Source organism: Taudactylus pleione, unplaced genomic scaffold, assembly GCF_031769625.1.
Source record: "Taudactylus pleione unplaced genomic scaffold, aTauple2 ptg001956l, whole genome shotgun sequence".
NCBI classification, from domain to species: Eukaryota; Metazoa; Chordata; class Amphibia; order Anura; family Myobatrachidae; genus Taudactylus; species Taudactylus pleione.
Window position 1 is genome coordinate 5,308,770 of NW_028286352.1, and position 27,180 is coordinate 5,335,949.

Here is a 27,180-nt window from a genome sequence, read left to right on the forward strand (position 1 = left end):
CCCCAACACGGCGAAGACCTTCCTTACCTCTTTGAATTCCGCTTCCCCTGCTTTACAGATGGATGACAATGACTGAACACATAAAAGATTGATAAGTATTGTTTATATATTTGTCCTTTATAATTATGTTCACGTCTATAATATCGCTATTACTATTATGGCGCAATATGGTATTGCTCATGTTAATGATGTTGTTGAGATGCAATGTTTTATATCCACCCTGGATAATTGAGCGGGGTGGGTATGTTCGCTCACTACTATTCTCTATTTACTATTTTTCTCTAAACGAGTAATTTTTCTTTTTATGAAAAGATGATTTTTGAAATCGTCTTTTTGGGTTCAAAATTTTTTTTTAAGTTTTGACAGGTTACAACTTGTTTGGATTTTTGATCATTTGCACACACCAAGGTACACAATTCTATTTCACAAAATTTAATGTTCAATTTGTTTAGAGTTTTAAATGACCTTACGCTCGCTAGCTGGGACGGGCAGACGGTGTTTATAATGTGGCTTCGTCCATCTTATTTCCATAGACTGGGTATTGGTTGATGTCGATGACACCTAATAGTGCTGTCTCTGATACTGTTGCCAAAAACATTCTTAAATTAGTCTCTTGGAATGTGGAAGGGTTGATTACACCAATTAAGAGAAAGAAGATATTAAAACATTTAAAGAAATTCTGCCCAGATGTAGTGTTCTTGCAAGAGACACATTGGAAGGCGGATGACCCTAACACATTAAAGGACACCTGGATTAGTGAATACAAATGTGCATCTTAAGTCACGAAATCTCACGGTGTACTTATTTGGCAAATCTTTACATTATGAGATTAAAGATGAGTGGATAGACTCCGAGGGAAGATTTATGTTCTTAAAAGTTGATATTGAACATGAAATGTTCACTTTGGCTTGTGTTTACGCCCCTACAGGCCCAAATGCTACCTTTTTTTCAAATATATTTGTTCATTTACAGGGTTGGACAGAGGGCTCTTTAATTCTTGGCAGGGATTTAAATGCCATTTTTGATCCTTCCTTAGATACCTCAGGTGGTCCCAGACAAACAGGACACTCTCGTAATGCCCCACCCACATTATCTTTAATGATTGAGTTACTACAATTATTGGACCCATGGCAATTTTTACACCCCCTTTCTATAGAATTTTCCTTTTTCTCACACCCACAAATCTTTCTCTAGACTAGACTACTGGCTCATATCAGACTCTTTGTTACACACGGTCAAAGATTCAAAGATTGCTTAAATCCTTTTCTCTGACCACACACCCATTAGTCTTACAATCTATTTAACTACACCACACTAAAACTCTGTCAGCTGGAGGTTTCCCAACGTCTAGCCTCCTCTGACGATTTTAAAAATCATCTACTTCAATCCTTTCATAATTAGACACAAAATAACCAAGTTCACACTGAGAACATTAACCTGTTTTGGCAAGCTTCAAAGCCAGTGTTGAGAGGTCATTTGTTGTCCTATGTGGCTTCAAAAGAGAAACAATTCCAACAGAGACTTTCCCAGGCTACTCGTGAAGTAACAAAGGCATACTCGAATTTATTGGTTAATCCCTCAGAGGCTCATAGATTGCTGTATAAAGACGCAAAATCTGTCTATGACACACTATGCGCCGAACAAGCACAACTTCATTTATCATAGCAGAAAAACAATTTTTTCAGATGGGGTAATCGCCCAGGGAAGTTGTTAGCTCGTTTGGCAAGATCCTCTAATGTTTATAAACGCATATCTTCCCTCCGAACAACTCAAGGTGTAACCATAACTGACCCAGAACACATGAACAAATTCTTTTTATAATTTTTTGAATCTTCGTATACAGCTCCTCCTGATGACCCTACTCAAGGTTTAACATTTCTGGAACAAGCAAAACTCACAACACTTTCCATGGCAGATAGAGAATTACTCATATCTCCAATTACAGAAATGGAAATACACACAATTATTAAGTCCCTACCCACCCGTTCGGCCGCTTATTATAAAATCCTTTCTTCTCAGATTCAACCCTATCTCTCTACGCTATTCAACTCTATTCTCACCGGCAACCCTGCTCCCCCAGATTTTAACACTGCCAGAGTAATACTGATCCCCAAACCAAACAGTCAACGCTTGTTTCTTCATACAGACCAATTTCTCTGTTAAATCAAGACTTCAAAATCTTTACAAAAATTATGGCTTCTCTCCTCCAGTTGATATTACCTAAACTATTACACCCAGCATAAACAGGTTTCCTTAAAAACAGACACTCTGTACATAATGTCTGCACTTTACTGGCGGCCATGCTTCACACAAATAACTTACTAGAACAAGAAAATATAGTTGTCAGCTGTGACGCTGATAAAGTGTTTGACAGAGTTTCCTGGTCCCATTTAACCAGAATTCTCCAACTTCAGGAGTTTGGCCCTGAATATCTACATGTGTTTCACACAATATACCAGACACCAAGAGCTTTCCTGACCATAAATGCTCAGAATACTAGTTACTTTAATTTATCCTGAGGTACAAGAGAGGAATGCCCACTCTCCCCACTATTATTTAACTTGGCACTTGACCCCCTATTTTGACACTTTTTAAAGGAGTATAGATGGCAGGGTATCAAACTGAATCATTTGCGGTCTTTTGATTAGGTGACCAAAGCCCACGGGAAAAGGAGAAACGAACACTCGCCCATGACGGAGACTCCGATCCCCGCGCACCAGGCCGCCCGACACACCAGCATCAGGGAGAATGCTTAGCACCTCCCACATCACTGCACCAGCCTGCCGACTGCCCGGGAAGTCAGAAGAAGCCGGTGGGATGGTAAGGGATGGCTGATCCCCGGCTGAACTCTGACAGTACCCCCCCTTTTAGGGTGGACACCAGACACCCACCAGGCTTACCAGGAAATTTAATATGGAAGACTCGAACCATTTGAGGTGCATGAACGTCTGTGGCTCTGATCCATGCACTTTCCTCAGTACCATACCCATTCCAATCAATGAGATATTGATGGCTGTTAGATTTGGTAGACCAAGAGTCTAGAATCTTCCCAACCTCGAACTCTGTACCTTGTGAGGTTTGCACTTGAGGTAACTTGGGAGCAGAAGTCTGAAAACAATTCAACACCAGAGGATGCAGCAGAGAAATATGAAAGGTATTGGAAATTCTTAGTTGAGGAGGGAGCTCCAATTTATACACAACTGGGTTGATGACTTTGTGAACACAGTAAATACCAATGAGGCGTGGGGCTAGCTTCATACTGGGTACTTTTAATCGAATGTTCCTGGAGGACACCCAGACTTTATCTCCAACTCTCAGCAGTGGAACAGCGACACGTCGTCTATCTGCAAATTTTTTATAGTTCTTAGACTTAGTTCTTAGTTCTTAGACGATTGCTTCAGAGAAGAATGAACCCTCCTCCAAATGGTTGCAAAAGATTCCACCGAGTTAGAAACTGCAGGAGCCTCTACTGTGGGTAAATTTTAAAACCTGGGACTCGAGGATGTCTCCCAAACCCCATGAAAAAAGGAGTGGCTTTGGAGGAAGTGTGATATTTGAAGTTGTGCGAAAATCTGCCCAAGGTAATAGATCCACCCAGTTGTCTTGTGAGGAAGAAACGAAGAGTCTTATAAAGGTCTCCAGCTCTTGGTTAACTCTTTCGGTTTGCCCATTAGTTTGTGGATGATAGGCAGATGAAAATTTTAACTTAGTTCCGCAAATGCTACATAAGGCTCTCTAGAATTTAGCTACGAATTGGACTCCGCAGTCAGAGATGATCTCTTTTGGAAGTCCATGTAACCTGAATATCTCTTTAACAAAAACTTTTGCCAACTGAGGAGCAGAAGGGAGACCCATCAATGGAATAAAGTGTGCCATCTTTGAAAAGCGATATACCACTACCCATATGGTATTGTATCCTTTGGAGCATGGGAGTTCAGAGATGAAGTCCACGGATATATGGGTCCAAGGAGCATCTGGAATTGATAGGGGTCGCAGGAGACCTGCTGCCTTCTTACGGGGAACCTTATGCTGAGAGCATTTCACACATGATAGAATAAATTCTCTAATGTCCCCTTTCATTGTGGGCCACCAAAAGGAACGCTCAAGGAATTTGTAAGTTTTGAGGATACTTGGATGACCAGCGAACAGAGAGCTATGAGCCCAAGTTAGCAATTTCTTCCGTAATTCTGAGGTTACAAAAATTTTCCCTGGAGGAGGAGTCAAAATTTGTGTAGAGGCGAAGACCATAGGATCTAGAATTGATCGAGAACATTAATGATTTCGAACAAGAAAGACCGTGAGAGGGCATCAGCCTTTTGTTTAGACTGCCTGGATGAAATTGCAGTTTTAAATTGAACCTTGAAAAGAAAAAGAACCAATGGGCCTATCTAGCATTTAAACGGTGAGCCGTTTGGAGGTAGATTTAATTTTTATGATCCGTAACAACGGTAACTGGAAAGTTGGCTCCTTCCAACAAATGCTGCCATTCCATTAAAGCCAACCGCATTGCTAGTAACTCTTGATCACCAATTCCATAGTTCTTTTCAGCAGAGGAAAATTTATGAGAGAAATACCCACAGGGGTGGTTTTTACCGTCACTTGAGATTTGAGACAGATCTGCCCCTACCCCTACTGAAGAGGCATCCACCTCAACTGTAAACAGTTTGTCCAATTGAGGTTGGCACAGAATAGGTGCAGTGGAGAAAGCTTTTTTTAATTTTTGAAAGGTTTGTATGGCAGTATCCGGCCAAAGGGTGGGGCTGGCACACTTTCTTGTGAAACTAGTAATAGGTAACATCAGTGTGGAGAAATTTGGTATAAACCTCTGTAATAGTTTGAAAATCCTAAAAAGCGTGCTGGACCACAGCGTCAGCTGACCAGCCAGACTGTCAGGGAAGGAAGGCAAGTCAGAAGAGGAAGTGTCATGGCAGCACCCATGACGGAGACTCCGATCCCCGCACACCAGGCCGCCCGACACACCAGCATCAGGGAGAATGCTTAGCACCTCCCACATCGCCGCACCAGCCACCTGACTGCCTGGGAAGTTAGAGGAAGCCGGCGGGACGGTAAGGGATGGCTGATCCCTGGCTGAACTCTAATTTTACTTAACTCATTTTATTAGAACTTATTCTGATTTTAGAAAATGGGTCCATCTCCCTCTGACATACACAGGCCGTTGTCACTTATACAAATGATCTGTTTCCCGAGGTTTTTATATGTACTACAAATGCTCCCTATAATGCCACCCAAATATGCTATTGATCAACTTAATAAAACATTATCTAAATTTATTTGGGATGGGAAACGTCCAAGAGTTTCTCTATTTAAGCTGCGACAATCAAAAGATATGGAAGGCCTTAACGTACCCTGCATACGCACCTATGCGCTGGCAGCTAATTACAGAATTGCTCTATACTGGATAGGAGGTTATAATTATAATACATATACAACACTAGGTCTGGAACAAACCTTTTCACCACATTGGGATTTAGTATCACTTCTAAACACACCCCCACAGGCCATCCCAGAACAGTGGAGAGCTAATCATCTAAAACTAAAGGCATCAAGATATTCCTCTATTTTTTTGTCCTTATGTGGTAATGATAAATTTGCTCCATATAAATCTTCTCTGATTTTTAGGACATGGTATAATTGGGGTCTTCATTAGGCTTACCAATTTTTACAAGACAAGACCTTCACTCTCCTCACCCACTCCCAGATACAGGAGAAATATCCTTCACTAATTTTCCCAATATTTACATTTCTACAAGCTAACAGTTATATATCAACTATTCTCTCATCCCTAACCAATAAAGACAGGGATTGTTGGTTGGATGGGATGGTGCAACGTAAAATGAGGTCCTCCTTTTCCACTTCTCTCATCTACACTCACTCCCGACCATTGCTTAATTTAGAGTCTGGTAATGTGGGACTGTTGAAAAGGCAGTCAGATTTCCCTAAACTTACAATAAATAAGATTTTGGAGGCCAACACCAAACTGGACAAGAAATTAGTTTCTATTTCATACACTGAAATGCATCAAAAAATTCTACATAGATCCTATTTTACGCCCAAGTTAACATTTTTAATTGGAGATGCTCCCACATCTAACTGCTGCAAATGCAGATCACCAGAGGCGGATATTGTACATTGTCTGTGGACTTGTCCACAGGTGCAGACAATATGATCACAGGTGCAGACAATATGGGAATCACTTCAAACCTATATCACTAGCGAATTAAAAATCCAGTTCAATATTGACAAAACTTGGGCTTTTTGGGGAATCTACTCAAGTACTCACTCAACTATTTGACAAAAGGTAACCGCATCTTGCTTAATAAGCTAGCTGCAGCCACAAAGAAAACCATACTTTCCCAGTGGATTACCCCTGAACCAATCCCTATCTCACTAATATATCCTAGGCTCTCATTCCTATTTTCAATGGATTGAACAAACACCACTTTACAAAAAGAGAAACTAGCAGGGAAATTCTTCAACACCTGGCTTCCTTATATACACACTCTATCAGCTACATTAAGAGATTCCCTAAGAAATATTTTGCTCTCACATCCTGGTATAATATGGAAATACTAAACTCTGGGAACCCTTTTTGACACTAATTTGGCAAATTTATGGATTATTATATGTATTATCTGTTCACATTTGTTTTGAATGTTTTCAATACCACTATGTGAAAATTTTATACAAGATTTGTTCTTCTTTCTATTATGTTGTACCATTATTGTTATATTGAAATATTTTGGTTGTGTACTATGTACCTTGTGCTAGAAACCTGTCAATAAAAAGAATTTGAAAAAAAATAAAAAATAAAATAAAAATAATAATAATAATAATAATAATAATAACATTTCAAGTGATTAAATACTGTATAGTGATATTAAGAATGGATTATAAAATAGTGGAGGTGGTTCTCTGTGGTTTTTAATAAGACCAGTTGAAATATTGCTGATGATGATTAGTAACCTCCTCTGATGAAACCACTGTATAATAGAGAAACGAGCCACATGATGTGAATGTGAGACTCATGATGAACACACCCACTGAGCTCTCTCTAGCCAAGTTTAATGGTATTGGAGATTTTAGTTATTGCCATACAATTACCAGCTTTAGGTTAATATTAGGACAGACATTCTGCGATATAGTTACAGTATATTACCCAAGATGAGGTAATAACTCAGCATAGGATGCATTACTCCACCTGAGAGGCTGCCTACTAGTGAGTAAGTAAAGTGGGTGTGACTGCCTTTGACATGGTGACTATAACTGGATAAAGTCCTTATGTGCTGTGCCGGCTACACTCATATATTGCACCATAGTTAGTAACACATTCTCATCCTGGTTGTTACTTAATGTGTAGTTTGTGTTTGATCATTTTTTTATTTTAAGAAGATCATGGATGCCTACAGGGAGAATGGGACCACTCCAGGTGATGTAGGTGAGTATGTGTGAGTGTGTATGTTTGTATTAAAACTTTATTTTAATGGCGTGTGTCTTGTGTTTATTTAAACATTTCTTTACAAGTGAACTACAGGTACCATTGGGCTCTTAATGCTCCACATGCTGGTACTTGTGGTCCTCCAAGTACCAGCATGTGGGGGAGGCTTGCTATGACCTGCAGTTCTACAAGACAATTTTTGCTATTCTTTATTTACACTACACCACATAATCAACCCGGCACCCACCACCCAGGGGTGCTAGGGGTAGCCCTGGGCTATCAACCTGGGCCTGTGGTGCCCTGGAAAGGGGGAAACATTTATTGGGTGGTTCCCCAGGGATCTCTGGCCTGGGTTGGCTAGCAGTCAGGGCTGATGCTGTGGCTTTGGGACCAGTGAAAGGGCTCCTCAGGCTGTGGCATCAGCCCCCCGCTAGAAAAAGTCTGGTGCTGGTTCTGGAAAATGCAGGGGAACCCTACTAATTTTTTCCCCTGTATTTCCAGAACCAGTACCAGATCAGAGCCCAGTGCTGGTTGCGCAGAATACGAGGGGACCCCTACATTGTTTGTCCCCTGTATTTTCGCAACCATGGCTGGTTCTGACTAGCCCAGTGCTAGTAGTGCCCCTACGTCATTTGTCACCTGAATTTAAGCACACCCTGCACTGGGTCACTAAAAGCCCAGGGCTGGTTGCACTTTTTTTTGGGGGGGGGGGTGTTACACCATTTTTTTTATACACAGGTTTTTTTATTTATTTTCTTACCGCAGGAGCACAGATGGGTCTCACAGATGCAAGTAACATGGATCTCCCTGGTCTGTGCTACATGCATCTCATGTGCAATGTGATAAACAGCATACAATGTGTGTCTCATTGTACACTATAGTTCATAATGTTACGGTTTTCCCATAAGATCTACGATCCAGCTAGATGACAGTGCGGACACGCATTGGCATCGGCATGGTGCAGAAACAACACACGATGAGCATGATTGATCATTATGATCGATCGAATTCATCGCACCATGTATGGGCTGCTTTACAGTCCGAATCACTCCAATTGAAATGAATACATAAGTTATTTATTGGTAACAACATTTGATAAAAAGTCTCTGTGTTTGTCAGTGTTAAAAAAGTGTCCCAGCAGCAATACACCTATTGAGGTGAATATTGGAAATGTACTGGTACCAAACTAAAAGTCTCTCCTTATGATCAGATAACATTTAACAAGTCTCTTTATCTAGGTGATGGTTTAAAGGTAATAGTTTTGTTGTTTTAATAGTATATACATTCAGGAAACCAGCGCAGTTATTCCCCCCTCTTTTTTCTCCCTCATTATAACTGCAGCAGGTGTTCCTTTCTTAGGTGCAATTCAGGCGCTGAGAATATTAGTTGTCATTTTTATGGTATACTGTAGTGCTCCATCAGCCATCGATGGTTGATGGTTTTAAACTATCTTCCGAACACCGTTGATGGTTAACAATTGATGGTTGAGTTCTGTGCATGTGCAAACCATGACTATCAGAATGAGGGCCAACGATGTTTACTCAGGGCTGCCATTGATGTAAAAAAAATTTGCCTGTGTTACCAATATATCAGAAAATCAATATAGATTTATAATCGATGCTACCAAATGGGTAAGAGGTGCTCCTAAGTTTATATTTTCCTGGCAGCTTCTCTTCTGCAGCCACCAGGTGCAGAGTTACAGTGGGGCCTGGCTAAGCTGCCAGTTGGAGGGTGCTGCCAGGCTGATTGGCACACAATAACAGAATCCAAAGGTATAGAGGGGCCTGGGTGCCATGTGAGATGGGCAGCTGCTGGAAAGTTACCTTCCAGCAGCCACCCAGAGGCCATTTCTGATTGGTCACATCAAATGCAAACGTGAGGGGAAAATCCTGCCTGGCGTGCCAGAAAATGGTTAATGAGTTTTCAGTTGCGAATCTGCAGCATGCAAGTGCTATTTGTGGGTGGTGAAAGGGGGTGCCCGGGAAAACGCAGGCATGCTAGTGCATTGCAGGGGCATGCATAAATTATCAACTGCAATGTCATACGCAGTGTGAGGCCTCGTAGCATGCGTGACTGTTAGCAACTTCTGAGTAAGGTCAGGGCTTGTGCAAGTGTGTTCATGGGTCAGATAGTACTCCATTTTACCGATGGTTTCACTATTCTGCTAAGCACTATGGATGTGTGTAAGGTAAGTGGTTGCCTTATGCAGTGCTGAGTTTGCATTGCGATCGCTGTGGATTGGCTTGCTATTGCAGGTGAACTGCGTGCGTACGCAATATTGCAATAAACGCAGTGAATGATGCTCACAGTGTATTAATTGGGATTGGTACATGCTTAGTGTTACTATACTGCCAGACAATTGAGTATAACAAAATGAAGGGATGGAGTACAGTATATTGCAATCACATTCACTTATCCAATCTTTTTTTTTGTCAAATTTTACACCAAAGCCCAATGTTTTAGAGGAAAATACACATTTTGTACTATACTTTGGTGGGGTACCAAACAATACATTCTGTATTTATATGTATGGGTGTATCTATAATAGCTGCAGGTTATGTGGTGCAAGGGCCGGTGCTAGGTTTCTAGATGCCCTAGACAAAGCTTCACTCTACCAACCCTGTTTACCCCAGTGTATGTACTGTAGTCACATACAGGGCCGGAACTAGGCTTCTCTGCGCCCCCTGTTCTGCACGGTCACAGCTCTTCCCTCCTCTGCTCCCTCCCCTTGAGCGTATACCAATAACACCAATGGGTGGTTGGAGGATGGAGTTTTCTGGAGCCAGACGGTGGTTAGTGCTTCTGTTTAGGCAGGGTGCAGGGCTGCCCCCTTAAAGCTATGGTGCTCCAGGCAATGACCCTGCTTGCCTGTGCCCTCAGCCATCAATCGTCACATGCCACTTATCCTCCCAACTCAAAACAGTATTTCCCACACACCCTTTCTGATTGGTTGGTAGTTTATCTCTCTCCACTTTATCACTCTCCAAGGCTTAGTACATCTATCCCAATGGGCCTGATTCTGAGTCAGGTACATCACATGGATGCCAATAGTGTGTGTTACCAGACAGCTCATGCACTGCGGGCAATGTACACATCTTTGCATAGTTACAGTATGAGCGATACTGATGGGTCTTTGCTGGATCTCGCTTTGCATGAAATGGGTGCTACTGTCATCGTCCATGTAAACACTCACAAGAGATCTTTCTTGTTGGACTGTCCTGGGCATCTATCTACATGTCCATGCTATTCTGAGTCATGCTTATGGAGAAGAGAAGCCCGTTTCTGATGGCCTCTTGCACCTGCTGTAGCATAGTCCTCCATATCAAATCATTTAATGCGGAAGACAAAAATTTGAGTGGTGCAACAGTGTATTATCCCTGAGCTAACGCTAGTACTGTAAGTTATGTTCCTGGAGACTCTGGGCCTGATCCAGAGGTGGATGCATTTAAAACATCGGGTGCAAGCACTGGGCATGCCTCCCGATGGTTAGCGCTGGAGGAAACAGATTGGAATTACATCGAGATCTAAGCAATTCTGATAGCTGCTCCTGGGCAGTGACTGGAGGTGATTTCCATTGATGGGCATGTTGGGGGTGTGTCAGAAGACACAGTTCCACTGGCACTGGCAGCAATGTACCGTTAGACATTCTGACCAACCATAGGGTTGCTCTAATGTCCGATGGTGCAACTATTTGCGCATTTCAGCGGATTTAAACCGCTGCTGGTGGGCATCTCAGTAGAGAGCCCATCAGCTGCGGCATTAGCATAAATTCACAGTAGTGTCTGCATTAGCATCCACTTCTGAATCAGGCCTTCTGTATCAAGCTGAAGTCATTAATCATGAGCATTCGGGGTGCTGACAGGGGGTGGTCAATGAAACGCAGGCTTGTTAGTGCATTTGGTTTATTTACTTCTAATATTCTGATGGCCTCTTGCACCTGCTGTAGCATAGTCCTCCATATCAAATCATTTAATGCGGAAGACAAAAATTTGAGTGGTGCAACAGTGTATTATCCCTGAGCTATCGCTAGTACTGTAAGTTATGTTCCTGGAGACTCTGGGCCTGATCCAGAGGTGGATGCATTTAAAACATCGGGCGCAAGCACTGGGCATGCCTCCCGATGGTTAGCGCTGGAGGAAACAGCTGCGGCATTAGCATAAATTCACAGTAGTGTCTGCATTAGCATCCACTTCTGAATCAGGCCTTCTGTATCAAGCTGAAGTCATTAATCATGAGCATTCGGGGTGCTGACAGGGGGTGGTCAACGAAACGCAGGCTTGTTAGTGCATTTGGTTTATTTACTTCTAATATTCTGATATTCCCTGGTAGAAAAATCCCATTTATGGAGTACAGAAATGTCTTCTACTCGTTAATTATGTAACTCGGGGTCAACCTCTTCAATACTTTACCTTTTTGTGAAGTTCACTTATTAGAATCTCTGACTATAAAACATGATGGTATAAATAAATACACACACACCTGTACAATTCATCTTATTTTCATTTTATTAATTGTATATTCTACTGTCCTTACAATGTAATCAATTCATAGTAAGAGAAAGCTATCAATATCATTTTCTATTAAATGATTAAACTATATTTTGTATTCACACCGATTTGTGAGAATTAAACAGATTTGCTGCTTCCCATAGAGAGGTAATTATAATATTGATTTTACTCCAGTGACTTCTGTTGATTTCCACCATTAGTGATTGTTTTTTGCTATGATATAACATTGTGTTATACGCCTCCATTATACTGTAATGAGAGAGAAATAAACACGAGTTAGAAAATAAAATGGTTACACATGTACAGTGTTGTATTTGCATCATACATAATAAGCATAATAACTTTTTACATAACAATATTATATGCAACAACTGACAAGTGTGTCGTTGTTAATATGAGTTACTGATTTATATGGTTACATTTCCAATACTATTAGGTATATCTAATTGGGTGCAAAGTTTAGCGAGGAAAAAAACCTAGTGCCCAATTTTGGATTACCAAGGGTGAGTGCTCCCCAGATACCCATGGTATCCAATAACAAAAAAAGTGGTTGCAGGGTTTTCCGCTCTGAGAAAAAAAAACACTTACCTGCCCGTGGGTCTTTGTGGCTCCCAGTGGCCTCCCCTCCTTCTTGTCACTGGGGAGGGGGCTGCTGGTTGTCCTGGGGCAGCTAGGAGGCTCCAAGGGCTGCAGCGAGGTGCAAGGGCTGCTCTCCCAGCACTCATTATGGGGGTATACACTTACATGGGGGGTTACAGACACTGGGGGTCACACACACACTCATACACACCCACACTCACTCATACACACCTTACAAGCCTTACCACCTTTCTTTCTTCCCACTCTCTCCTTGACTCATTTCAAACTGGCATCCATTCTTTACACTCCACTGAAACTGGCCTCACGAAAGTCAGCAATGACCTCCTTGCTGCCAAATCCAAGGGCCACTACTCTCTGCTCATTCTCCTTGACCTCTCGGCTGCATTTGACACTGTAGACCACCCTATCCTCCTGCAAATCCTTCACTCTCTTGGTTTCCATGGCATTGCCCTCTCCTGGCTGTCCTCCTACCTCTCTGTTCATTCCTTCTCTGTCTCCTCTCATGACTCCTCTTCCCTCCCACTTCCACTAACAGTAGGAGTTCCCCAAGGTTCTGTTCTTGGACTTCTCCTTTTCTCCCTATATACATCCTCTCTAGGTGAACTCATTAACTCTTTTGACCTCCAATATCATCTCTATTCTGATGATACTCAAATTTACCTTTCCACCCCTGACCTTTCCCCCTTGCTTCTTACCCGTATCTCCAACTGTCTCTCTGCTATCTCTTCACGGATGTCCCAGCGCTTTCTTAAACTTAACATGTCTAAAACTGAGCTGATCATCTTCCCACCCTCTTCCACTACCTCACTTCCCACAATTTCTTTATCTATTGATGGCACAACTATCTCCTCTATCCCCAAAGTGTGCTGTCTTGGAGTTATTCTTGACTCCTCCCTCTCCTTTAAACCACACATTCAGCACTTCTCGCAGTCCTGCCTCTTCCACTTAAAAAATATTTCCAGGATTAGACCCTTCCTCACCCAGGATGCCACTAAAACCCTCATCCACTCACTAGTCATCTCCAGATTGGACTACTGTAACCTTCTCCTAGCTGTCCTCCCAGTCTCCCACCTCTTTCCACTACAATTGGTCCTCAATGCTGCTGCTCGGCTCATCTTCCTCTCCAGACATTCTACATCTGCTTCCCCTCTCCTTCAAGCCCTACACTGGCTCCCCTTCACCTTCAGATGCCAATTCAAGGTTCTTACACTCGCCTACAAAGCCCTCACTAAATCCTCCCCACATAGATTTCTGACCTTCTCTCCCTTCACACTCCCGCCCGTCTACTTCGCTCAACAAATGCATGCCGCCTCTCTTGCCAACTGATTACTTCCTCTCACTCCCGCCTCCAAGATTTTGAATGTGCTGCTCCCTACCTTTGGAACTTTCTCCCTCTCCCTATCAGACTCTCCACCTCACTGCATATCTTCAAATGGGCTATCAAGACCCACTACTTCAACAAGGCCTTCCAGCTCTCATCCTAACCAACATAATACTCTCTCCTCCCTATCTTCTCCTTCTGTGTCACGCCTGTCTGTCTGCCCCATCCCTTTAGAATGTAAGCTCTCACGAGCAGGGACCTCTTCCCTGATGTGCTTCTCCTTACACTTTCTTCTACTCCTTACTCCTCATAAGGGCCCCTAACACGTCTCTGCCAACTCCCTGCTGCTTATTGTGAGTGTTTAAATCACTATTGCAGCAATGTATATAATGTCCTTCACTGTACTGTAATTTACTTGTTTGTTTTTTGTTGTTTTTTTGTTCAATTATTAGTTTTATGTACTATGTAAGGTGCTGCAGAACACTTGTGGCGCCATATAAATAAAGGATAATAATAATAATAGTACACACTTGCAAACACTAACAAACGCTATTGCACACTGACATACTCACTCTGCTGCAGAAGACCTGGATCCCGATGCTGGAGGAAGAACACTACGCTTCGGAAGATGAGTAATTAAGGACTAATTAAGCTAATTGGAAACTTCCAATAGCTTAATCAGTCCTCGGGGAGGAGGCTTAAAACCCCTCAACAAAATAGCAAAAATGCTGCACTTGCAGGAAAAACCCCGCAGGTGCAGGATTGTTGCTATTCTCGCACCTAATGAATATGCCCCAAGAGTAAAAGAACTAGTGGACTGTACAGGGGTTAGGAAGGGACACTTGCTGTCTCCTGCATCTTTTCAACAACTCTTGCAGTTACTTTACCTAATTTCAACAATAAAGATGTTGGATGTAAAATAGCAATTATTAAAAGACAAACCCAGGATGTTTATGCCTTTAAATTAATTGATACTTTAAATCTAGTGGTTATTTTATTGTAATCACACCGTCACCAGCAAATTTTGAGGTATTACTGAAAACTTGGGCCAATAAGAGTACAAGAACTAACATCCAAATATAGTATTATACTCTGATATCCATTAACAGACAAATCAGGAATGTTTAAGAGAATATTTATAATTATTTTTCTGATGGGTAAGAAAATCATCTGCTCTTTTGAGGCTAAAAGCTGGTGGACAAGAAGGCCATATAATATAATTTACGGTACTTTTAAAAAATTGTGTTATACAAAATATCTTACACTAAACTGATATATAAATGATAGGATCACAACATCAAGTTCTAATGGGAAATCATCCTACTGTATTCCTGTAAAGGCTTTTTATGCTATTTTATATTATTACTTGTTAAAGAAAAGTGGAAAAACTGCGATACTGATCCTGCCAATGATCTACCTCACAGGTTCTCAAATTTGGTCCTCAGGACCCCAAACAGTGCATGTTTTCCAGGTGTCCTCACATAATCACAAGTGAAATAACTAGCTCCACCTGTGGATCTTGTAAAATTTGTCAGTGAGTAATGACTACACCTGTGCACCTGCTGGGTGACTTGCAAAACGTGACTTGTGTGGTGTCCTGAGGACCGAGTTTGAGAACCACTGATCTACCTTAATAGGTTGAGAGTATTTATTATTTTATTTGCAAACATAAAATGAATATATATCTTTCAAAGCTGGCTTGTATGTGACCAGTGTATTCCCTCTTCCTCCTGCCACACACAGCTATACAGCAGCTGCCATCCTCACCAGCTACAAGAGGATGTACAGCGTCATTAGTTGGTGTGATCAGCATGCTGACCCTTATTCACCCAGAGAGATGATAAGGGTTGGTGCATACCTCCCACATGATCCATTCCAGGAGTGGTCTGTTCCTGGACTTCTGTCTTAATTTATGTTTGTCGTCACCTGTACTTAAGCACCTCTCTTATCAATTAACTAGTTCAACACAGGTGACAGCAATCATAAATTAAGATGGAGGCACAGGAACAGAGTTTTGGTGTCATCTATAGTCTGGTTCAGGCACACTGCCAGATTACCAACAGGGCCCCCACACTTAGCTACATCACTTGAGTGGGTAGTACAGTGGAATAATGGGAACTGGGGGCACTATAGTGTGTTTAACACATTTGTAGTGCTGGGTATATTTACACATTATTCTTTTTAATAGCATCACCACTATATCATTTCGACAATTTACATGGTAGTCACCCTTACAAAGCTTAATCCAGCCCTGCTCAGGCAACATCTGGGTTCAGACTACCTGAGGTTACAACAAAGCTATATGATGTGTGTAAATGAAAGTGACGTCATAAATCAGTATCAGTGAGGAGCAATACACCTAGTTATAGCAAATGAATGATATCATAAAAGTTAAATCATGTCCTATAGTATTGTTCTGTAGTGAATAGATGGGATTGTAAAACTCACTGAAGGTGTAGTAAGCCTGGAAACCTTTTAGCTGAGTTTTGATATCACTGTGGAATATCACCACCATGGTATTCCCAGTGGAGGTTATGGGATTAAATCCGTCTTCACCACAAAATGGACCGTACACACGAGAGCTAAAATGGACCTCCACATAGTCTTGGATGCAGTAAGAGGCGTCCTCTTGGTGAAAATCAGTTACAGTCAGTAATATCTGTAATACACAGAAATATTAATTATTATTAATGAAAGAGACATACAGAAAGCAGATACGGCAGAAATACCAAAGTCAGCTAGAATATTCCCCACAGGCATAATGTGTGAGCATATAAATCTGATAATAACATCATACATAGATATGTGTGTAAATTTCATATCTATACTGATCATTCTTAAAGCAGAATATTTTTATTAACCAATCATACCACAGCCCACGATGAACTCAATATTGGCCTGGTGACTACATTCACACATGAGACACTATCTCTCTCTCTCTCTCTCTCTCTCTCTCTCTATCTTTCTATGTATCTATACATAAAGCTTCCATAACATTACTGAATCCACTACACAAATTATCTTAAACTACCAAACTATTCTTACTCGATATCCCTGAGGAGCTGTAATATTGAAGGTACAATCCATGTTTGGGCTGTATGCATATGGGTATCCAGGAGAAGTAAAGTTCTTCTCAAAGGAAAAGAAATTCCCTCCACATTGTACTTTAGGGAGATATGATATAAAGCAGAGAACAAACAGCATTTGTTATCCAAAATCCAGCAAAGGACCAGGCTATGTAATTCTCTAAGATATGATGAATACATGACAAAGCTTCCATAAAACGTACTTAGTTCTATAAAAAATGTTTTTACGGTCTAATTACTGATTAGAGACAGCAATTCATTAACAATTCTGTTTGTAAGTGTATGTCTACTACTAAGTGCCTGTGGTTTTCTAATCATCATCATCAAAGTTTATTCATAAGGTTTCAGAAATTCCACAGTGCTGAATAGGCAAAGAAACTAACAATCTAAAACAAAGATACATAAAGGATGATAGAAGTCACACTATGACTGAAGGAGTTTAAACCTTGAAGTTTATTGAACTGGTTTGTCATGATTTGGCCTGAGCTATCACACATTGCATTATGTCCATTCAGCTTATAGCTGATATGGGTTTGTCTGAATTCCCGTACCTTGGAGCATTTTTAAGCAGGTATAATCTTGCTATCCAGAGAAGTATATATCATATAATGGTTTTACTGTAAGAGATAGCACAGGAGATGGACAATGTGTAAATGGATGGATGCTAGAGACAGATGTGAGACATAAGGTTGAGAGGTCCTTGCTCTGGATGTAGGCAGCAGAGGGAGGCAGGATAAGTTGATAGGGCAGGGGCTAAAGGAATGAGTGGTAGGAGATGTTGCAGGTAGAGGGGAAGAAGGCATTTGTGAAGAGATAGCTTTTGAGGGACCAATTGAAGTAGTGAACGCTGAGAAAGAGTTGGTCAGGTGAGATAGGAATTCTCACAAGTGGGAAGCGCTGCAGGAGAAGTCTGGTTACTAGGGATAGGAAAGTTATACAGTAGGTCTCTAGATATATTGAGGTGGCAAGAGGAGATATATATCAGGACAAGGTCAAATTTATATTTACGGGGAGCTATTGAGCGCTAGTGAGGGCAGATTTGATGTAGTTTCCATTCATACTAATACTGCCATATACAGTGGAAACTGAATTTTATAAATGAGTATATAGTAAATTAATCATGCTACTTAATTAATGAAACATTAAAAACAATCAAACGTCAATGGTTAATTAGTTAATTCATGTCAGTTCTTCTACTTTGAGATCCATTTTTTCAAAACTGACTCTCATGGACTTGTTACCAATTATAGTATGATGATAGTTTTCCTCCTGTTTCTACTCCTACTGTATAGGAAAATGTTACTGCATGAATTACAATAGCAGCCTAAACTTTCTGATGCTGATGAGATCTTACAAAGATGATAGTGACAAGTAGTTGTAGTAGTGTCTCTGCAGGAAATGGTCACCATATGATTAAGTGGATGGTTCATGTTATCTTGGGAAATGTAGCTAATTAGTTTAGCTATGAGCTACATGTTCTAGTTTATTGATACAATCATCCATGCTGTGACTGCCATTCAGTGCAAGGAACCTGACAACATCAGTAGTTTATAAGTAGGATTAAACAGTGGAAAACTATAGCATTAAGCATTTCTTTAACTGAGTACAATACCTGAGCCATATGTAGTTTTGAAGCCGACCCCTGTAACACTGCTGTCACTTTCAAACTCCACCAGCATCTGGTTAGTTGAAGCAATGATTAGAGGGATCAGTCCAGTCCCACAAGTTTTTTCCAGCAACAGAGGAGATGTCTTACTGGGACCATCATATACCTTGATGTAGTCAGATGCACAATCAGGTGAGGATTGGACATCAAAGCCATTAAAATTCAGGGTAGCCTTAATGTAAGACATATCAGGGAGTCAGCAATAACTTATTTATTTAGTAATTTCATTTTGAAAATAAGATCATATGTAGCTTAATGTACACACTTTATGCCAAACTAGGGGATGTGATCACCTTATTTAGGCTTATTTACTTGAGTATTGTGAAATCTTAAATGGAGAATTCCATCTTTGCATTGAGCAGAACAACCCATCATACTGTATGTCACCTTTGTATATACTTCCCCCCCACATCCTTCTTTTTTGTTGGAAATTATACAATTCTTAGGAGGATTTATTACTATAAAAAGAACAGATAAGTATCAGAGAATGACCTCCAAATACTTTGAACCTGGTGCTAGTACAATAATCCCTAGATAAAATGACACACTAGTAATACAGCAAACCAGGATGTGACAGCTGCTTAGCTGCCCAATCTATAAGGCACACAGAGAAAAGGTTCCCAGTTGCGCCAGCTGGTGTAATCAATTAGGTATGATAACTGGTGCTCAAACCAATGGTGCTCAACATATATGACAGTTAGGAGATGATTGGCTGGAGCACCATTATAATATGCAATGAGCTTTATCACTCGTTGTGTATGATAAAGCTCATTGCATATTATAATGGTGCTTCAGCCAACTCGTTAATAAATGAGACCCACAGTCTTTAAGGAGCACATTGCACATTCCATTTGACGTAAATAAATTGTAAATATTTGTGAAGTCCATAGTTGGAGCACTCCACTGCAAATACACTGCAAATATATATAATGGGGCCACAGGTAGTCACAGCCACACTATGGGCCAAATATTATATTGTGAAAGTTTAGATAAAGTGAGAGTTTTCTCACACTTTTTAAACTCGGCCAATGTAATAGAGTCCGAGAACATGAAAACTCACATGTTATTCAGGCTCAAAAAACTGTCATGATTTAAATTGTCATCCAGATATTTTCCCATTTTGAAGATACAACTCATCCAATGTAATACTGTGAGAGTTTACTGCTAAACTCTCACATTTTCCAAACTCTCACCCTATTAAATGTGGCCCTTTGTGTGTTAGAATGATATCAATCACAAAAAAAGCAGCATCAGATATAGTAGGCCAAATAAATCCCAGGCACAAATGCTCCAAATCACCATTCATCTCTGTCTTTACCCATAGCTGGGGGTCGATCTGATGGCTTCTATGAGGTTTTATCCCAGAGCAGTCGGCCAGTATCATCTTTCATGGATATCTGTGCAGAGATGTCCATGAAAGATAACATTTTGCCTTGTTCTGATATCTGAATTAAGTGGGTAGTACATATACAGTATAGTACATATATATGTATATGCTCCTTCCATTCATTACTATACCTGTCCAGATGGTGCCCTGATCAACAAAACACATCTGGCATCATTGGGATAAGCTGAGGGATAATTGGCTGAGGTCAGAGTTCCATTCTTATCGTTAAGCAAATTTGCACAAACACCTAAGAGGTAGAAAGTGATATAATTTAATGACTATAGATGTGGTAAAGTATAATGAGTTGTTATATTACTAGGGTGAGCTACATATGTGACAGATACAGCCACTCATTGTAATGGGCCTCACTTTGTGTTAAGAAACAATCCCACTAATATGAACAAGTCTACACCTACATAAAACATATTGTGACACAAGAGGCACAAATGCATAGCATACAAATAATGGCCAGGATATATTTATATTGGGTTTTAGAGTTGGGATTGGAAGCGTGAGACCCCACCGCCACCACCTGCAGTGCAACATGGTCTAGCTAAGGTGTGACATTGCAAGTATTAGCTAAATTTACTCCTAACTATAAATGAGGCTATATGACATCTGTACTTACTACACTGGTAGAGTTGGTTAATTTTAGAAACATCCAAGATACTCAGTCCTTTTCTTTGACCAATGGTTATGGTAGGATCAAGCTTGGGTACAATGGATGGTTGCTTGGAAGTGTTAGAGAATGCATACCTGTCACACAGACAATAAACATGATAATATCATGTAAAAATCGGTACAGTCCAGAATTATAGAGACAGTTATAACATCAATGTGCACTAATTATATTCATGCACCATCCTCTATCATGTAGCACCTCTGTGCATTGCAGCTTACCTGTCATAATGCATCACAGAGCTATAATCACACTCCAGACCCAGGTTACTAGTGTTTTTCTTTATAAAATTCACTGCATTACCTGTAACAAGAAATCTCCCATTACTACACATCACATGTGAATGGCAACAACACAAAACTGTATGACAATCAGTATTTTTGAGCATTTGCCATGTGCGTAGTACCTGGTGAGATATACTGGTAATTGATGGTGACATAGTCATCGTGGTCACTCCTCATATGCTCATGGTAAAATCCCAGGACATGACTTAGTTCATGTTCTACAGCTCCTCTGGACATACAACCAGCAACATCTAGTCCAAACATCTGTCCTCCACCATGTCGTCCGATAAATGACGTACAACTGGAAGCAGTGAGGAAGGTACAGTATGACAGTCTGTTTAATGGTTACAGTATACTTATATACACAGGGAAATAAATAGTCATCACTGGAAGGTAAATTCACACCCATTCCAGAAGAATTCTTATGGAGAGTTAGCAGTAATCATGAAGAATAGAAAATTCTGCTTTTGTTACCAGAAGCCTCTCAGTTAGTGTTACTCTATAACTTAGACATAATGGAAGAACCTACCCATTTGATGAGACAATGTTGATATAATCCTTCTCTGCAGTCCGTGGTACAAACCTCACACACGTCAATGTCTCAAACTCCTGCATAGAAGTTTTGAACAACTTGACAGTCATCTGTAGAGAAAGGAAGTTGAGCATATATTATTATATTAGAACAACAGGTGATCATGACTACTTTAGGATACCATCAGGAATAGATAACTCACTATAAACAGAGGCTAAGATGTATGGAACAAGGACAGTCCCATCTGCAGATTTAGGCCACAGGCAATTTGTACAGCTGATGGCGCTGCGTCCAGGTTTCATGAGCACATCTCCTTCATGCACAGTTATGTTGTTATCTACATTATCCAGTTACATGGACAAGAAGAATTCATACATTAGTTTACTGTATATAAGAGTTATGTAAGACTATTCAATCCTATGTTGTAATAATAACAGTGATGTTATACCCATCTTTCTTTCCATTAAAGATGTTTCTTAGCTCGTTAACACACCTACAGTGCCTCCATACTAGGGGTGAGCGGGTTCGGATTTCTGAAATCCGAATCCCCCCAACCCCCCTCCGATCCGAGGCCGATCCGAGTTAGCTCGATTTTTTCCGCCTGACTCAGATCTGAAATCGAGGCAAAACGTCATCATCCCGCCTTCCGGCTCTCGCGGGTTTTGGATCCTATATAAGGTACCCGCGTCGGCGCCATTTTCTCACTCGGCTGTGGACAGTGAAGAGGGAGGGTGGGAGTTAGGGCTGGCTGGGCTGTGTAGTGTAGTGTAGTGCAGAGTAGTGTGATGCTGTGCTGTGCTGCGCTGTGCTGCTGTTGTCCATAGGGGCTGTGTACACTACTTCAAAGTCCATAGGGGCTGGCTGTGTTGTGCTGTGCTGCTGTTGTCCATAGGGGCTGTGTCCACTACTTCAAAGTCCATAGGGGCTGGCTGGACAGTGTTGTGCAGTCAGTTGTCCATAGGGGCTGTGTCCACTCCAAAGTCCTGTGCAGTGTCCCAGTCCTAAAGGGGTGCTGTAGTGTTGTCCAGGGGGTGCTCTGTCCGTCAGGGGTTCTCCCCCCAAGTGCTAAAAAAATATATATTTTTTCTGTGTTTGTGAATTGTGTGCGCAGTAGCCGCATGTGCATCAACAAAGTAGTGCCAAGCGTGCGCCTGTGTCATAAGTAAAGGGCCACCTGGCTTGACCGTTAAAGGGTGCTGTAACCCCCAAAGTACACTCCAAACCAAATAAAACAATATTTTCTGTGTTTGTGAATTGTGTGCGCAGTAGCCGCATGTGCATCAACAAAGTAGTGCCAAGCGTGCGCCTGTGTCATAAGTAAAGGGCCGGCTGGCTTGACCGTTAAAGGGTGCTGTAACCCCCAAAGTACACTGCAAACCAAATAAAACAATATTTTCTGTGTTTGTGAATTGTGTGCGCAGTAGCCGCACGTGCATCAACAAAGTAGTGCCAATCGTGCGCCTGTGTCATAAGTAAAGGGCCGGCTGGCTTGACCATTAAAGGGTGCTGTAACCCCCAAAGTACACTCCAAACCAAATAAAAAATATTTTCTGTGTTTGTGAATTGTGTGCGCAGTAGCCGCACGTGCATCAACAAAGTAGTGCCAAGCATGCGCCTGTGTCATAAGTAAAGGGCCGGCGGGCTTGACCGTTAAAGGGTGCTGTAACCCCCAAAGTACACTCCAAACCAAATAAAAAAATATTTTCTGTGTTTGTGAATTGTGTGCGCAGTAGCCGCACGTGTATCAACAAAGTAGTGCCAAGCGTGCGCCTGTGTCATAAGTAAAGGGCCGGCTGGCTTGACAGTTAAAGGGTGCTGTAACCCCCAAAGTACACTACAAACCAAATAAAAAAATATTTTCTGTGTTTGTGAATTGTGTGCACTGTGGCTGCACGTGCATCAACAAAGGAGCAGTGTCAAGCGTGCGCCTGTGTCCCATAAGTAAAGAGCCGGCTGGCTCATTTCTTAAAGGGTGGTGTAACCCACAAAGTGCACTACTCTCCAGCAAAAATAAAAAAATATTTTCTGTGTTTGTGTGCGCCTTAGCCGCACGTATATATCAATATAACATAAATGGAGGACCAAACTTTCTCCGATAAAAATAAAATAGGGAAAGATCAAGAACCACTTCCTCCTAGTGCTGTTGCTGCTACTGGGAGTTGTTCATCATCCCAGAGAGGAAGTAGGAACACCACAACTTTTACTAAACAATTGACCTTCCAACAGTCCCTAGCGATGAGGATGAAGTACGACAGCAGTCATCCTGAAGCAAAACGTATAACTGAGGCCTTGACTGCTATGTTGGTGTTAGACATGCGTCCGGTATCCGCCATTAGTGCAGTGGGATTTAGACAATTGATGGAGGTAGTGTGTCCCCGGTTCCAAATCCCATCTAGATTCCACCTGCATCCTCAAAGCAGCAGCGACAAGCGTGCATCTGTCTGTTAAAGGGTGGTGTAACCCTCAAAGTGTGCTCCACAAGCAATAAAAATATTCTTCTTTTTTTTTCTGTCTTTGTGAAATGTGTGGGCTGTAGCCGCACCTGCATCCTTAAAGCAGCAGTGACAACCGTGCGTCTGTCTGTTAAAGTGTGGTGTAACCCTCAAAGTGCGCTCCACAAACAATAAAAAAATTCTTCTTTTTTTTCTGTCTTTGTGAATTGTGTGGGCTGTAGCCGCACTTGCATCCTCAAAGCAGCAGCAACAAGCGTGCATCTGTCTGTTAAAGGGTGGTGTAACCCTCAAAGTGCGCTCCACAAACAATAAAAATATTCTTCTTTTTTTTTCTGTCTTTGTGAATTGTGTGGGCTGTAGCCGCACCTGCATCCTTAAAGCAGCAGCGACAAGCATGCGTCTGTCTGTTAAAGGGTGGTGACACCCTCAAAGTGTGCTCCACAAACAATAAAAAATTCTTCTTTTTTTTTCTGTCTTTCTGAAATGTGTGGGCTGTAGCCACACCTGCATCCTTAAAGCAGCAGCGACAAGCGTGCGTCTGTCTGTTAAAGGATTACATCGGTGACAGCATCCAAGTAGGCATGTCAGACAGTCCGTACCTGTACTGGCAGGAAAAAGAAGAAATTTGGAGGTCCCTGTACAAACTGGCTCTATTTTACCTGAGTTGCCCCCCCTCCAGTGTGTACTCCGAAAGAGTGTTTAGTGCAGCCGGGAACCTTGTCAGCGAAAGGCATAGGAGGTTGCTTCCACAAAATGTGGAGAAGATGATGTTCATAAAATGAATTATCAACTCTTCCAGGGAGACCAGCCTCCAGAACGTACAGAGGGACCTGTGGTGGTGGATTCCAGCGGGGACGAATTAATACTCTGTGAGGATGAGGATGTATACAACACTGAAGAGGGTGAGGAATCGGTGGATGAGGAGGATGAGGACGACATCTTGCCTCCATAGAGCCAGTTTGTGCAGGGACAGATTAATTGCCAGCTTGTTTTGTGGGGGCCCAAACGAACCAATCATTTCAGCCACAGTCGTGTGGCAGACCCTGGCGCTGAAATGTTTGGTTTGTTAAAGTGTGAATGTCCTGTTTATACAACATAAGGGTGGGTGGGAGGGCCCTAGGACAATTCCATCTTGCACCTCTTTTTTTCTTAGCATTATGTACTGTTTGGGGCCTAGTTTTTCAAACTGCCATCCTGTCTGCCACTGCAGTGTCACTCCTAGATGGACCACGTGTTTGTGCTGCCCACTCGTATCTCTTAGCATAGTCATCCAGCTACCTCGGTGCAACCTTTTGGATATAAAAACACTATTTTGAGGTGTGAGGTGTTCAGAATAGACTGGAAATGAGTAGAAATTGAGGTTATTGAGGTTAATAATAGCATAGGAGCAGAAAAACACACAAATTCTGTGATTTTAGCTGTTTTTATGCTTTTTTAAAAAAATACAGATCCAAAACACAAAACCCAGAACCCAAAACACGGAAGGGAGGTTTTGGCAAAACCAATCCAGATCCAAAACACAAAGAAAGATCCAGATCCAAAACAAAACACAAACCACGAAAAGTGGCCGGTGCACACCCCTACTCCTTACTAAAGGGTCTATTCACTATTTTATTATCGGGGTAAGGCTGGACCATGATAATTAACATACTAATTTGTGGTGAGCACTGGAGCAATTTATCATTACGCTGGTATGGAGACAGCTCATCCAAAAATCATCTGTCTCCCAAAATGTCTTATCTGCTCCTTCTGGAGTAGTGAAACTTAGCACTGCTGAGTCTAACTAAAGTTCATGCAGGGGCACAAAGCCCCGGCATCTGGTGGAAGGAGCTGGACAGGGGCGGAAGGATACTTACTGTCTAGTAGAGTAAAATAAATAAATGAATAAAATAAACTCTCTCCTCCATTTTATAAAAGCTCAGCCTACTCACCCTTTGCACTGGTCATCTAGGGGGTACCTAGTACAGTCAGTAGAGATTAATGTAATGCATCTTCCTTCACAATTACTGACTGGTAATAGTATGGATTACAGGACATGCATTTGAGTTACTAAAAATGGTACTAATGGGCAGTTCTTTGTCAGTTTTGGGGAAAAGGTGAAGAACAGAGTAACTCTATAACTATCCCTGGTCTTAATCCTATTTTCTATGATTAGGTTCCTTTGTGTTCAGCTGCCTACTCATGTACCAACATAGACTTTAAGGAACCAACAGAGTTCTTAACCTAACTAGTTTATATATATTTAGCATTAGTAGTATGTTTATACCTTTGTTGACTTCAATAATCTTGCTGAAGGTACCTTCCTGCACTCCGGCATCAGTGTCTACTGTAAATAGTAATGTACATACAATATAATAACCATAAATACTACATTTACCTAAATAGTGCATTGAGCATACAGTATGTTGCAGTTGTTGGAGACCAATAAACAGCATCATACTAAATACATTCCTTTCAGTTATATTATCAATGATCTTTTAGATACAATACATGTCCTTACTTATGACCAGATAAATATGTTCTATGAATAGGCTCTCATGACACAGTTTTACCTGCTATAATTACAATTATATGTGTCTCAAAGTAATTGATAGGGGTAAGTTACTAGTATTGCTTTATTTTGACATTCAGTAATAAGTGTAATGGGGATTGTATAGACTACTGATAAGACAACTTCACCAAAATTACACTCCGGCCAGATTCTATTATTTTGTTAAAAAAAATATAAATTGTCTTCTAAAAATATTAGAAGTTTCACCTAAAATATAATTATAATGTAATTAATGTCACACCCTTGTTACATATGTCTTATTTACATTATGTTCTAGCCAGTAGTATAAGATGTGTAACCAATAGTGACAGTCATTCTAGTAACCAAACCACAGAAGGTGCAGTCACCATGGCAGTGTCAGTGCACTCACACACACACACACGTGGTAATAACTGCACTATTTCTTACACTATTACATTATACTGATGTACATTTCTAAATGGTACTTACATGAAATATTGTTATCATTAGACAAATGTATATCCCAGTGATAGTGATTGTGATGGTGTAAATAAGCATTTCTCATTATTAGGGGATATATATATATATATATTCTTGTTAGTATATAAGTAATGTAAGGTAATATGGATTGTACTTTATCTTATAATTCTTACCTGAATGGGAAGCTGCTGTCTCCTTCTCATTGTTCAGTGTCTC

At 41.1% G+C, this 27,180-nt stretch overlaps 1 protein-coding gene across 1 annotated transcript; it reads right to left on the bottom strand.

Moving 5' to 3' along the window:
- Positions 1 to 499: 499 nt before the first annotated feature.
- On the bottom strand, positions 500 to 27,180 carry LOC148436130 (embryonic protein UVS.2-like). The gene is made up of 13 exons (XM_088465280.1): positions 27,138 to 27,180; positions 26,239 to 26,298; positions 21,720 to 21,856; positions 21,517 to 21,632; positions 21,110 to 21,288; positions 20,925 to 21,006; positions 20,653 to 20,780; positions 20,156 to 20,271; positions 18,584 to 18,809; positions 16,931 to 17,049; positions 16,334 to 16,544; positions 3,901 to 4,253; positions 500 to 748 (listed from the first exon to the last, which is right to left on the bottom strand). Exons 3-13 carry the CDS (start codon positions 21,819 to 21,821, stop codon positions 500 to 502), a joined length of 1,881 nt encoding a protein of 626 aa, XP_088321406.1. The 5' UTR covers positions 21,822 to 21,856; positions 26,239 to 26,298; positions 27,138 to 27,180.